The 12,839-nt window shown below is 32.4% G+C and overlaps 1 protein-coding gene and 1 long non-coding RNA gene across 2 annotated transcripts; one reads left to right on the forward strand and one right to left on the reverse strand.

Moving 5' to 3' along the window:
* The first annotated feature begins 1,107 nt into the window (after positions 1-1,107).
* LOC129289937 (jasmonate O-methyltransferase-like) lies at positions 1,108-2,756 on the forward strand. Its single transcript, XM_054926677.1, has 4 exons — positions 1,108-1,170; positions 1,257-1,304; positions 2,030-2,278; positions 2,448-2,756. Exons 1-4 carry the CDS (start codon positions 1,108-1,110, stop codon positions 2,754-2,756), a joined length of 669 nt encoding a protein of 222 aa, XP_054782652.1.
* Positions 2,757-6,299: 3,543 nt separating this feature from the next.
* On the reverse strand, positions 6,300-12,229 carry LOC129290298 (uncharacterized). The gene is made up of 2 exons (XR_008588303.1): positions 11,617-12,229; positions 6,300-9,567 (listed from the first exon to the last, which is right to left on the reverse strand). It is a non-coding gene; the product is annotated as an uncharacterized LOC129290298 (long non-coding RNA).
* Positions 12,230-12,839: the final 610 nt, after the last annotated feature.

Raw genomic sequence — 12,839 nt, forward strand, 5'->3', positions numbered from 1 at the left:
AGACTTCTCTGGGTATGACTGAGTTCTCCTTGAATGGTCTTAAGACTATGGTTATTTCCAATGAATTTTAGAAAGAGATACAAGATGCTCAGCTTCAAGATCTGATCTTGTTAAAAATAAGTCAAGACATCGAGAATGGTGAGACAATGGACTATTGGTTTAGTGATGATGGGTATGTGGTTTTCAAAGATAGGGTGTGTATTCCTAACAATGAGTCTATTTGAAAGAAATTGTTGGATGAGACGCATCATAGTAGCAACACCCTTCATCCTAGTGCTACTAAGATGTATCATGACATGCAGCGTCACTGGTGGTGGCCAGGCATGAAAAAGGATGTCACAGAATATGTTAGTAAGTGTTTGACCTATCAGAAGGTCAAGATAGAGCACCAAAAGCCATCAGGGTTGTTACAGCCTTTGGAGATTCTTAAATAGAAATGGGACAGTATTTCAATAGATTTTGTATCTGGTCTGCTAAGAACCCAGGCTAGTTTTGACTCTCTAGGTAATTGTAGATTGTTTGACTAAGTCAACACATTTCTTACCGATTAAGACCACCTATAAGGTTGATAGGTATGTTGAGATCTACATTAAGGAGATTGTGCGACTACATGGGGTACTAAGGCATATTGTTTCAAACCGTGATCCTCAATTTACATCGAATTTATGGCAAGCTATGCAAAAAGCTATGGGCATGGATCTGAAGTTCAATATGTCCTATCATCCATAAACGGATGGACAAACTAAGCGGACGATCCAAACATTAGAGGATATGTTGAGGTCATGTGCCCTAGAGCTTCAGGAAAGTTGGGATAAGTATTTGCCTCTGGCAAAGTTTGCTTATAATAATAGTTATCATGCCAATATTCAGATGGCTCCTTATTAAGCATTGTATGGAAGATGGTGTAGATCGCCTCTCTATTGGTATAAGTTGAGTGAGAGGACAATGATGGGACCGAATGTGGTAGATGAGACCACAGAGAAAATCAAATTGATCCAACAAAAGCTTCTTACAGTGTAGAGTATACAGAAAAGTTGTGCAGATAATCATCGTAAGGACCTGTCTTTTAAGGTTGGGGATCATGTGTTTCTCAAAGTTCTCCCATTGATGGGCATTGGACACTCAATTCAGGCTAAAAAGTTGTCTCCTCGATATATGGATCCTTTTGAGGTTTTGAAGAAAGTTGGGTTGGTGGCTTATCAGTTGGCATTGCCGCCTCAGTTAGCGAGTCTACACAATGTGTTCATGTGTCACAGCTGAAGAAGTACCAGCCAGACCCGTCGCATATGATAGAACCTGAGGAGGTTTGAAATTCAGGAGAATTTAACCTTTCAAACTGAACCAGATCGTATTGTGGATGCTAAGGATAATCAGCTCAGAAATAAGACAATCCGGTTGGTAAAAGTGATTTGAAAAGGGACAGCTTCGGGAGATGTAACCTGGGAGACTGAGGATCAAATGAGGAAGGAGTATCCACAGTTGTTTTCCTAGGTATGTTTCTCTCTTTGATTCATGAATTAGCTTGGATTTTGGAGACAAAATCCTTTTTAAAGGAGGGGAGAATGTAACATCCCAAAATTTTAAGACTCGGATTTATTTTAAAAAAATAAAATAAAATATCTATAATTAAATTAAAATTTAGAATAATTAATAGAGGTCAAGAGTTAGAATGTTACTAATCAAAAGTTGAGTTTTATTTTATTTTTAACTATGAAAAAAATTATCAAAATTGACCCAGGCTTTTGTGCTATAATAAAAAAAATATTAAATTTAAGGTAAAAGTTGAAAATTTCTCTAAAAACTAAGAAAATTAATTTTTTAATAATTTGAATATTCAAGCTAGCTAGAATGAGCCGGAGATATTAAGGTCAAACTTAGCTATATAATTTTTTTTAATAAATTTAGGTTTATTAGAGTTGGCTGAATAAGTGCAATCTAAATTAATTAAACCTGACTCACTTGACTTACTAGTTCTACATATACACACGTATGTTGGATTATATATATATCATATTGCACGTTGGAACAGGTCCCAAACTCGTTGAGCGAGGCAAAAATTGCAGATGATGACAAGGGGACTATTTATGTAACAAGCATCAGCCATCCATGGTATGCTGAGCAGTTTAAAGAAGATTTTAAATTATTTTTAAGATCACGTTCCAAGGAATTGGTGCCTGAAGGTGGAATGCTCCTCACATTCACTGGCAGATATGATACTTCAGAAAGAATTACTGCTCTGGGGCTCATTCGTACGATACTTAATCATATGGTTGCAGAGGTAAACTAATTAGATTTATATTTTATTGAATATAATCCCATAAATTAGTCATTTAACAATAATTAATAAAGCAAATTGGACAAAGATGACAGTAAAGATGGGTGAATTATATTATATTTTCTTTCCTATCCACATAGAGACATGTCAAGATAATGAATGAATGGTGCAGAATTTGATTGAAGAGAAGTTGGAGCTTTTCCAGGTGCCGAATTATCATGCTAGGGCTGATGAAGTTATGAAAATAATAGAAGGGTCTTTCAGTGTTAAAAGACTTGAGAGCATCAAAACAGGCTGGGACGGATCAATTCTAGATGAAGAAGACACTGACAGTTCTAAGGATGACAATGATAGAGCAAAGTCTGTGGTCAAACTCATAGAATCTATCTTTGGACCTCTTCTAAGGGCCCATTTTGGAAAGGGAATCATGGATAATTTCTTCCTTAGGCTTCAGAAAATTGGTGTTTCCAACTTTGGCTAAAATTGCTTGAGTGAGGATCACAGCTAGCGTCATGCTAGCTGGCTTATAAAACAACATCATGAAGAAATTATCTGGGTCTTCACTCCTTCAAGGATTCTTGAAAGAATTTTATATTTTGATTCATTAATCCTCGTGAGTTTTGTCTTTATATTGAACTATGTTTCTCGGCTGATATTGTTGTTCATATAAAGTTGATGTTGATAATCATCTACGTTGTTTATGTTCAAGCCAAGGTGGCTATAGTTGTTCATATAAAGTTGATCTAATTGCACTCTGAATATCTAGATATTTTTAAACCCAGTGTACGATAGATCTTTATTACATAACCATCTTAGCAATAAAATCTACTAAGCTATATCAATCACATCATTCTTTTATTATCTCTTAAACATGTGCAGCTAGTTATAATATTACAAGTATATTGTATACATAAATATAATATGTTATGGAAGGAACGTGGCTTCTTTTGGTTTAAAAAGAAGCATATTCCTCGCTTTTATATATACATATATATGTATGTATGTATTTGTATATTTTCTATCGGAGGTATTCAAAGCACAATTGGATATTAAATATAGACATATTTTTCAATGAAGATTCAAACTTTTGCTAGATCCATATTTGTGAATGAAAATTACTTCCTTTATATAAAGGTGACTGAACTCCAACAAATGAGCCACAATTTTATTTTATTTTTTTGACTAACTTCATTACTAAAGAGCTTGTACAAGCAAGTATTGCTCAAAGACTGTGTTTGGATGATAGTTGAGAGGGAAGACTAACTTGCTAGGCATGATATTGAGAATGAAGAGAGGTTGTCTTTATGATGGTGTCAAAAAGCTGATTTTCTTTTGAGCCTATCCTGGGTAAACTCGAACCACTTTTAAGATCCTCAAACCCCGAACACCTTAACCCACAATTTTCTAAACATAGTGACATGAGTATACACACATGAACCATTGGTCAGATTCTTTTTAGTGTACAGGGTCCTCATAGAGAGGCAAGTTGTAATATCCTAAAAATTTATAATCCGAGTAAGGTAAAGTAGAGTATTTGAGTTAATTATATTGTGATGTGTGGCCAGAGAGGTCTAATATGTATGTTTGATTGTGATTTTAGTTTAAATACAGGTTCGAAATAAAGTCACATCACCTGAGCATTAAAAGGTAAGAAAAACAAAAAAAAGAAGGTTTTATGCTACAAGCCGTGGTGCGCACCGCCTTTGCCACAGCACGTAGCCTGTGCTTCTATTTATAAAATTCAAAATGTCTAAATTCATACATAAATAAATAAAATATCTAAAATTTATAAAATTATTTTGTTAGAATTAAAATTTTTTGTAGAGATTTATTTTAATTTGTTTTTTAATCTTTTTTACTTTTTTTGAGTTTAGAAATATTTAATATGTCTGATTTTAAACATAATAAAATTTTAATTATTAAAAATATATTAATTATTCAATACTTATGTTGTCTTTTATTTTAAAATTTTGCCTGAATCAAGACAGATTAAATTCAAACATAATTAACATTTATAACAATTTATTTATAAATTATTTTTTATTATGCCATAAGTTTTTTTATTTTTTAAATTAGTATTTTTTGCATAAAACGTATAAGCATTTATGGCGACGGATCCCAAAGGACCAGTCGCCACATCTCTTTGCTAAGGGTTTTAATAAAAGAAGAATGACAATTAAGGACCTGCTAAGAACATTAATCCCAATTACGGACTGTGAAATTTTAAAATCCTAGTTAAGGACCATGGTCCTTAATTGTGATTAAAAAAATATAATTTGTGAGGTGAGATTCATTATTGCCACTTGAAAATTCACTAACCCAACTTAAGAAAATTTGTAACGTATATTGTGAAAGCATAAAACCCCACTTGAAAATGAAATGTTTAACAAAAAACGCCACTTGAAAATTCACTAACTAAACTTGAAAAAATTTCTAACATATATTGTAAAAACATGAAACTTCACTTGAAAATCGATTGTTTAATAAAAAACACCAATTTGGATAAGTCACTTTTTATTAATGATTCTCAAGTGGGGTTTCATTTTTTTATAATATACGTTAGGAATTTTTTTAAATATAATTAGTGAATTCTCACTTTTTGTTAAACATTCCATTTTCAAATAGGGTTTCATATTTTTACAATATACATTAGTAATTTTCTTAAGTTAGATTAGTGAATTCCCAAGTCGCGATAGTAAATCCCACCTTTTAAATTACATTTTTTTTTTGTCACAATTAAAGACAATGATCCTTAACTTTAATTTCAAAATTTCACGATCTGTAATTAAAATTAATATTCTTAACAGACCCTTAATTGTCATTCTCCCTTTAATAAACCCCCAGCTAACACCTTTGGTGACAAATTCCAATGGACCTGTGGTCATATCCCTACGTTTATTCATTTAAAAATTAATTTCAATGCATTAAAATAAAATTAATTAATAATCTAATTTTAATAATTTATTAAATTAAATTCATTTAATATTTTTATTTTAAGTAAATTAATTTGTCTTAAATATTACTTAATTAATTAAAAATAATTAAGAATATAATTAATAATTTAATTTATTATAATTATTTTCTAAATTAATTACATTCACGTAATAAACATTTAAGTACTAATTTATTTTAACTAATTAATTAAATTAAATTATTTAATTTTTTTAATATCTCTCATAAGCATTTATGGTAATTGTTTATCTTAGAACTGTCTCCATAAATGATATACTTTAAATATTATACATAAGCCACTTGCTCAAACATTACCAAAGTTTTTTGACAAAACAGTGACAAATATGTTGTTAAAGTTATATTTAATACTAGTAAAAAACTTGTTAGCTATTTATAAATTTTGTGGAATCTTTGAGTATTTTAAATAGTTGTGGGATTTTCCCAAAAATCTAAAAAGAAACTTGCATGATCACGTACTTTTCCAGACCAAACGAAATACTGGAGATTGCATGCCACATCATACAATCCTACTGAGAAAACATACTGAGATGTCTCCTATTGAAGCCTACACATAAGTGCCCCAATATGGAGAGGAGAATTAAAAATTTAGAGTGGTGGCCTTGGCATCAAGAATTTAAAGAAACAAAACAGGACTTTTATTTTTAAACTTTGTTGGAAAGTCTTGTGAAATAAGAATACCTTATGGATTAGAGTGTTGAAATCAAAATGAGTGTGGTTATGGAAGTGTGCCTGAGGTGAAAAGAAACAATCTAGCTCCTTATTCACTTGGAGAAGCATAGTTAAATGTTGGGGCAAGTTCATTGAAGCAATTGGGAGGCATATGAGAAATGGCCAAATCATGAAGTTCTAGAATGACAAATGGATGTATATGGGGGTCCCACTCGCTCATCTTGCTTTCAACAACTCTTATGATGCAAATGAGCGTGTTGCTAGCAATGTTACTCCTGAAGGGAGATGGGATGTAAGAAGGATGGAAATCTAGCTCCCTAACCACGTTACACAAAAAATTGCTTGCACTCCTATTTCGAGAGTTAAGAGTGGAGAGGACATATTCACTTAAAGACCATCGAATGATGGCAATTTTAATATCCTAAGAAATTGTTTTTAAAAAGTTTGAGCTCAAATTGTACTTTAAAACAAATTGTAAGAGGTAACGGAAGCATAAATACTAAATAACTCTTAAAAACAATAAAAGAGCAATATGGAAAAAATACTAGAATTCGCCTCATCCGCCGTGGCATAGGCCTTTTCTGTCGCTGTGGATGGCACCTCTCTATTCATTGTGCCATGGTGCGAATATCATGTACTACAACACATACCTACTATCATGACAACACTCCGAACCACCTTTTAAAGCGTGCTGTTTTGCCATTCGATGTCTGATTTAAGCAGTTCAAGTGTCCACACGAAGCTTTTTGAGCCTCCTAACTAATGGCATTGGTCTTACAATTAAATAATCAACCATTAAAATATTGGACACCCAAACCCCAAATGGTTCATTTTCAAACCATAACACACTTAAGAGTATCCAAAACACATAACCAAGTGCCATTAACTCCGAAACCACTTTGAATAAGTCAAATGAATTGCACACATCATAATAGGCCAATCATATCACAATAATAACCACCCACCTACAAAATGACAATCAAATCCTCCATTTTCACAATGAATTCAAAGGAACAACTTATTCCTCAATATCATACTACTATCATATTCATACATACAACAGTACCATAACATCACTTGTACTAGTATTTTAACCTTTCACAATTAGTTAATCACAAGAACATCATTTAGGTTGAGATAAGCACTCATTCCACCAATTTCTCATACAAGTGATTCAAAACATGCTTAAAATCTTAAGTTGGCATAAACTTCATGACATATTCATTACAAAACCAGAACATAAATGGGAAGAGCTACACAAATGAAGCTCTTAACTCTTCATTCCTTCCCCTTACCCTTGTCGAAACCCTCACTTATAAAATATAACCACGAGATGAGATAAACATCTTAATTATAGAATAATTCACTACTATCAATTAACATGCACAACTATAAGGGAGTAAAACTAATATATACAAAAACATGCATTTATCATAACCCACATAATCTTTTCAATCATCATGATTCTTTTCTACTCTAGCATAATCATTCTACTATCCAAACCTCCATTTCACCCCTATTGAAACCATAGGCTCTTGGACCAAGTGTACATGGCCCGAGCTCGCCTTCAATGGTATGATCACCCGGCCAAAGGTGTCCTATCCCACTTCCAGACTATGATTTTCCCCTATCACACATGAATTGGGTCATTACTCTAACACTACATCATTGATGCTAAAAAGCATCAATCTCCAATGCTGTATACCACATGGATATTAAAAAAATAATCTCCAACACTGTACCTTACTAGGCACTGAGATACATGCCATATAAATTTTCACTACTCCTTCCTATGGATGAACTCCCACCTCCTATAATGATCATGCTCCCGCTTATCATACATGCCACATATTTGTATCCAAATTATACTTAACTCATATAAGAGACTCAAATTTTCATAGATTCAAAAATCATTTCAAATGCACAAAAACCTTATTTTGCAATATGCAATGCTTTCAAATCACATGTAGAAAATTTACATATTCACTCACAAACAGTTTAATCACTTTAATTAAATAGTGTAAATTATTCCGTTACCTCAACCTTTTTGTTACAAAAAGATTATTGTGATCTAATGTTTACTCCACACATTCCACACCCACAACATCACTTGAGCAATACTTAATCTACACAATTAAGTAATAATTATCAATTATTACTCTAATTAAATAATTATTACTCTAATTAAATCGAGTTTACTAGATTTTTTGTACCCATTATATCCAAAATCCTCATTTAACAACATTAACCCTTCTAACATGCTCCAACAATCCTATTTAACATTCAAACACATTAATATCATCAACCATTTACTCAAATTGTTCCAAAACTCTCAAATTATACTTAAGGTTCGTTCAAAACTTCAACAGAAATTCCAAATCCATATAAAACCCATAAATCTAGGGTTAGAGGCTTGATTTAACACCCCAAAACCTTAACTAAGTCAATAAGTTTGGTCAACACCCAAAATAACTGAAATCACAGCCACCATTGCCCCAAAAGTCAAAAGTTCATATAAAAATGGAGAGGAAAATGTGAAAAAAGCTTACCCAAGGTGTAGAAAGCCAATGTACCTCCAAGATGATGTAGGATCAAGCCCTGGTAACCCCAAGACCTCCCTTCATCGCTCCCCTCGATCCCTCTCTTTCTGTTTGCTAAAATCAGACTCATTTCATGTTTAATAAATGCCCAAAATTGGCCATGCATCGCGACACGTGGCACAGCAAATGCCACATGCCATTTGGCCCCCCCATCTTATATAACAACTTGAATTTTAACTTTGAAAATATCCTTAATGATGTTTTGAAAGACTAATGTATCTAGATCATTGGACAGCCTTAAAAGAAGGCTAGATCAAAGTTTGCACGGGACGTGGCATAAAAAAATGCCCAAAACAAGTCTGGATTTCTTTGAACCATGCACCGTGATTGACAAGCCAATGCACCGCAGCACACATACAAAATTTGTGTTTATCAGCTCCCAAAATCAAACAAAAAACAAGAAATGGGAGAGAGAATTCGCTAGGAGACAATAGTAGATAACTAATAGGTGCTAAGGCTCGACCTTTAGGTTACTTTAAAAGTAATTGGAGTAGGTAAGCTTCCTCCACTTCTCCTTCTCCCTATATTTGAACTTTTTGATGATTTGAGTATTATATGGCTTTGATTTTGTATTTTCTTGAGTAATGTTTGATATCACACCTCAAAAATTTGACGTGACTGGCACAATATATGAGCATAAACACATATCTCTTAAACCTTGATCAAAGAAAAACTCTAATGTAATATATTAATGCATTAGAAATGGAAATAAAAATCATTGCAACATTTTTTGTAGCAAAATAATCCCAAATTTTCTGTAAAAATTTTCGGCATCACCTCCCCTATAATTAAGACCTCCCAAAATTTCTACAACCACCATTTAGATAACCAAATTAGTAATACGGAGATTTGCTCCGTCACAACAGCCAAACAACATAGATTACATATCATGATCCTATCTATAATTATCATCGAGCACCTAAAAACATAATCTCAAAATATTGCATAATTAAATATTTACATAAAAAAGGATATTCTCAAAAGGTCTTCTAGTCAATGCAACAATGAGTCTTTCAATGATCCTCAAGAAGTGCAAGTTGGTTATATTGTCTGAGATTAAAAATATTTTTTCAGTGAATAACATCACAATAATAAAATTAAAATATTTAGGATAAATAAATTCATCAAGTAAATTAGTGCACAACTTAAAAAAGAACATCAATAAAGTATAATAATTGAATTTGAAATTAAGAGATTCTATATAACTTTAAAAAAATTACCGAACCAATAAATTTGCAATGACAAAACCTTAAAACTTGACCTTGTAACATAAAATAAATTAAGTAAATAAATAAAACCAATAACATTTAATAATTAAAATCAATAAAGTGTATATTCATAGATCAATCAAAAGCTAAACTTTTGAGGACTTTGCAGAACAAATAACAAACGTGAACACACAGTCCATAAGGGTAAATAAACAAACGTGACTTGTGCCATGAAAACAAATGTAAACACACAGTCCACGAGAGTAATACTAACCAAACTCAGCCAAAGCCGCAAAAACAAACATGAACACACAATCCACAAGGGTAATGATAACCAAATGCAACTTAAAGTCGCGAAATCAAATGCAAGTGCAATACCCATGAATAACAAACATGAGTGCAACACTCACGAAATTCAAACTAGCTAGTCATAACCATGGTGCACCAAGGACTTACAGAACCAATGTTCTGCTTACAGTCCTCTCAAAATCAATTTTCAAACATGCGAAAAAATAAACATTATCAAAATAAAATTTTCTATTATCAATATCAAACTCAAATGAAATCCTTTTTTTCACAAAAAAATTAAATAAATAACTCAACCCTTTGCAATATAAAAATTTTAACTGATTCTAGACTTGCCTTTGTCAATAAAAGATTCTTAAAGCTAGTAAAACTTTTCATCAACCTTCAAGATATATTTTATAATAAAAATACGCATTGAAATATCATAACTTTAATATTCTTCACCACACAAATTACAATTTCACAAGCTAAAGCAATAGAAGTAACAAAATATTGGACATTTGAAATGGTACATGAAATCTATTTATTTTTTTAAAAATAGTACTTAAGTAAAAAAGAATTGTGGATTAGTTAATTTAGAATGTTATCTACTTAACTGACAATTGCAAGCTCCCAAAATACATCTTACCCCTAACTGGCCCTCTTGCAGCAATGTGTGATATTTAAATTCCTAGGGCCCAAATAATATCATAATCACTTTCTTTTACATGTCATATCCCAAATCTTTAATCCAAAATAACTTAAGAAAAATAAAATGGATAAATCTTAACTTCAACCTCTCCCAACCAAACTTTGCACCAAACATTCCATAGATACTCCAAAAACTAATACATAGATAGCAATTTGATACTTGAATTACCATCAAATACCTTTTTCCAAAAATCTAAAATTATATTAATTATCTAACAATACAGTCATTACATATATTTTGCTAATATAAATCAAATTTCTCCAAGTAGACATTTTAATAGATTATTTGCAGGTTAAATCAAATTTGTTCCATCATTAATAGGCCCATAATCTACTTAAATAATTCAAAGTTTCTCCAAGTACCATCATCATTTATATCTCAAATTTCCCATTTGATTTCAGCCATCCTTAATAACCCAATTGGAAAAATGATTTCTTCTTATAAGTATTTTAACAAACATTTTGTGTGCACCAATTTCAAAACCATTCAATCAAGGTCCTTAATCTCTAAGTCTTATGCCTAGCAATTTCCAACTATGACTATTTGAATTTGCCGTGCTTCCAAACATAATTCCCTATCAAGATTCAATTTAAGTTCAAAGAAAACCAATTCTAAACTTATCTTCTTCCCCTTTCGGTAGCAGAAATTCTTAAGCGTAAATGCCTATCAAACATCTTATCAAACACCTTATGTGCATTCAAAATTAACCCATCCAACAACCATCTTACTCTTTAAATTTCTAACCCAACAATTTCCAAACATATATACAAATTTACTATCCTTCTGAAACTCATTCCTGCTTCAAAAATCAATTTAAATACCATGAAACAGAACCTAACCAATCATTCTTCTCATATAGCAACCGAAAAGCTTGAGGAGTTGAAGTATAATTACCTATCCAAGGTGAGCTTTCAAATCCTCAATTTTTAGCTTACTCAAAATCCCATTCTCTATCTCTTACTCACATAGAGAGGTTGGAACGAAAAGGAGAAGAAAGAAAGAAAGAAAGAAAGAAAGAAAAAGGGAAAAAAAACAAAAAGAGAGAGAGAGAGAGAGACTCAAACATGCACACAACTCGCAGTAGGGAAAAACAAGATAAAACCAACGCTTCAACACTCATACCAGAACAAGACGAAGTGGAACAGGGTAAAAACTCAGATGATATAATATGGGATGGAGAAAAGGAAACAAGAATCTGTGGCTGCCTCCAGCAACAGCAACCTCGGCTCCTCTGTGCACACCCTCACCGGCGACGAGAAGAGGAAGGACAGTGATGAGAGAGGACGAATGGAGAGTGAAGGTCTAAAACTGGTTCAATCTTGCTCTCTCTCTCTCTCTCTCTCTCTCTCTGTGTTACAGGGACACGCACGAAAATGGAGAGGAAATGGAGAAGGTCCGATGGAACTGGTACTCCTAATAGTGGTGGTCGGAAATTTCTCACTCACCCATTCAAAATACACCGGTCGCAGAAGGGATGAGGATTTGCAGAGTGAGGTTTAGGCTCTCTCTCTCCTCTCTCTCTCTCTCTCTCTCATTTGCTCCAGAACATAGTCGAAGAAAGTGGGGAAACTTTATCTATAAATAAAAAGGAAAAAAGACAAACCGACATATTTCTATATAGCTATATATATTGTCTTTGGCCTGCGTGTGTTTTGCTTCTTTTTCTTTTTGGTTTTTTTTGGGCATTTAAGTAATGTTTCCAATGCTGAGTCAAAAGTAAAATTCCTCAACTATCTATCACCACAGAGATTTGAACGCAAATAGGTTGCAAGCAAAGTTTCCATAAAACCACCAATCCTCTTGATAAATTTATTTTAAAATTAATACAAATATTCTTAAAATAATTTGTCATAAATTTTAATTATTATTAAAACTTTGGGAGTTATTACAACTGAACTCATTACCTTAGTTAAGGCTTTGGACAGTTAAATCAAGCATCTAAACTTATATTTACGGATTTCACAAAGATTTGGAGTTATTGGTTAGGGTTTGGACAAATCCTAGGTAGAAATTAAATGATTAAGAGCAATATGAGTAATATAATGATATTTTTTATCTGTTAGGATATTAAATAGAGTTAATGTCGTGTGTTGGAAGGATTGTTGAAGCTAAATTGA

The sequence above is a fragment of the Prosopis cineraria genome, unplaced genomic scaffold (genome assembly GCF_029017545.1).
Source record: "Prosopis cineraria cultivar Desert tree isolate PC_DT_omini unplaced genomic scaffold, ASM2901754v1 PC13, whole genome shotgun sequence".
NCBI classification, from domain to species: Eukaryota; Viridiplantae; Streptophyta; class Magnoliopsida; order Fabales; family Fabaceae; genus Prosopis; species Prosopis cineraria.

Coding starts and splice junctions, on each gene's coding strand:
- LOC129289937 (XM_054926677.1), top strand. CDS start 1,108: ATGGGCATTGGACACTCAATTCAGGCTAAAAAGTTGTCTCCTCGATAT. Junction 1,171..1,256: donor GATATATGGATCCTTTTGAG/GTTTTGAAGAAA, acceptor CATGTGTCACAG/CTGAAGAAGTACCAGCCAGA. Junction 1,305..2,029: donor ATATGATAGAACCTGAGGAG/GTTTGAAATTCA, acceptor ACGTTGGAACAG/GTCCCAAACTCGTTGAGCGA.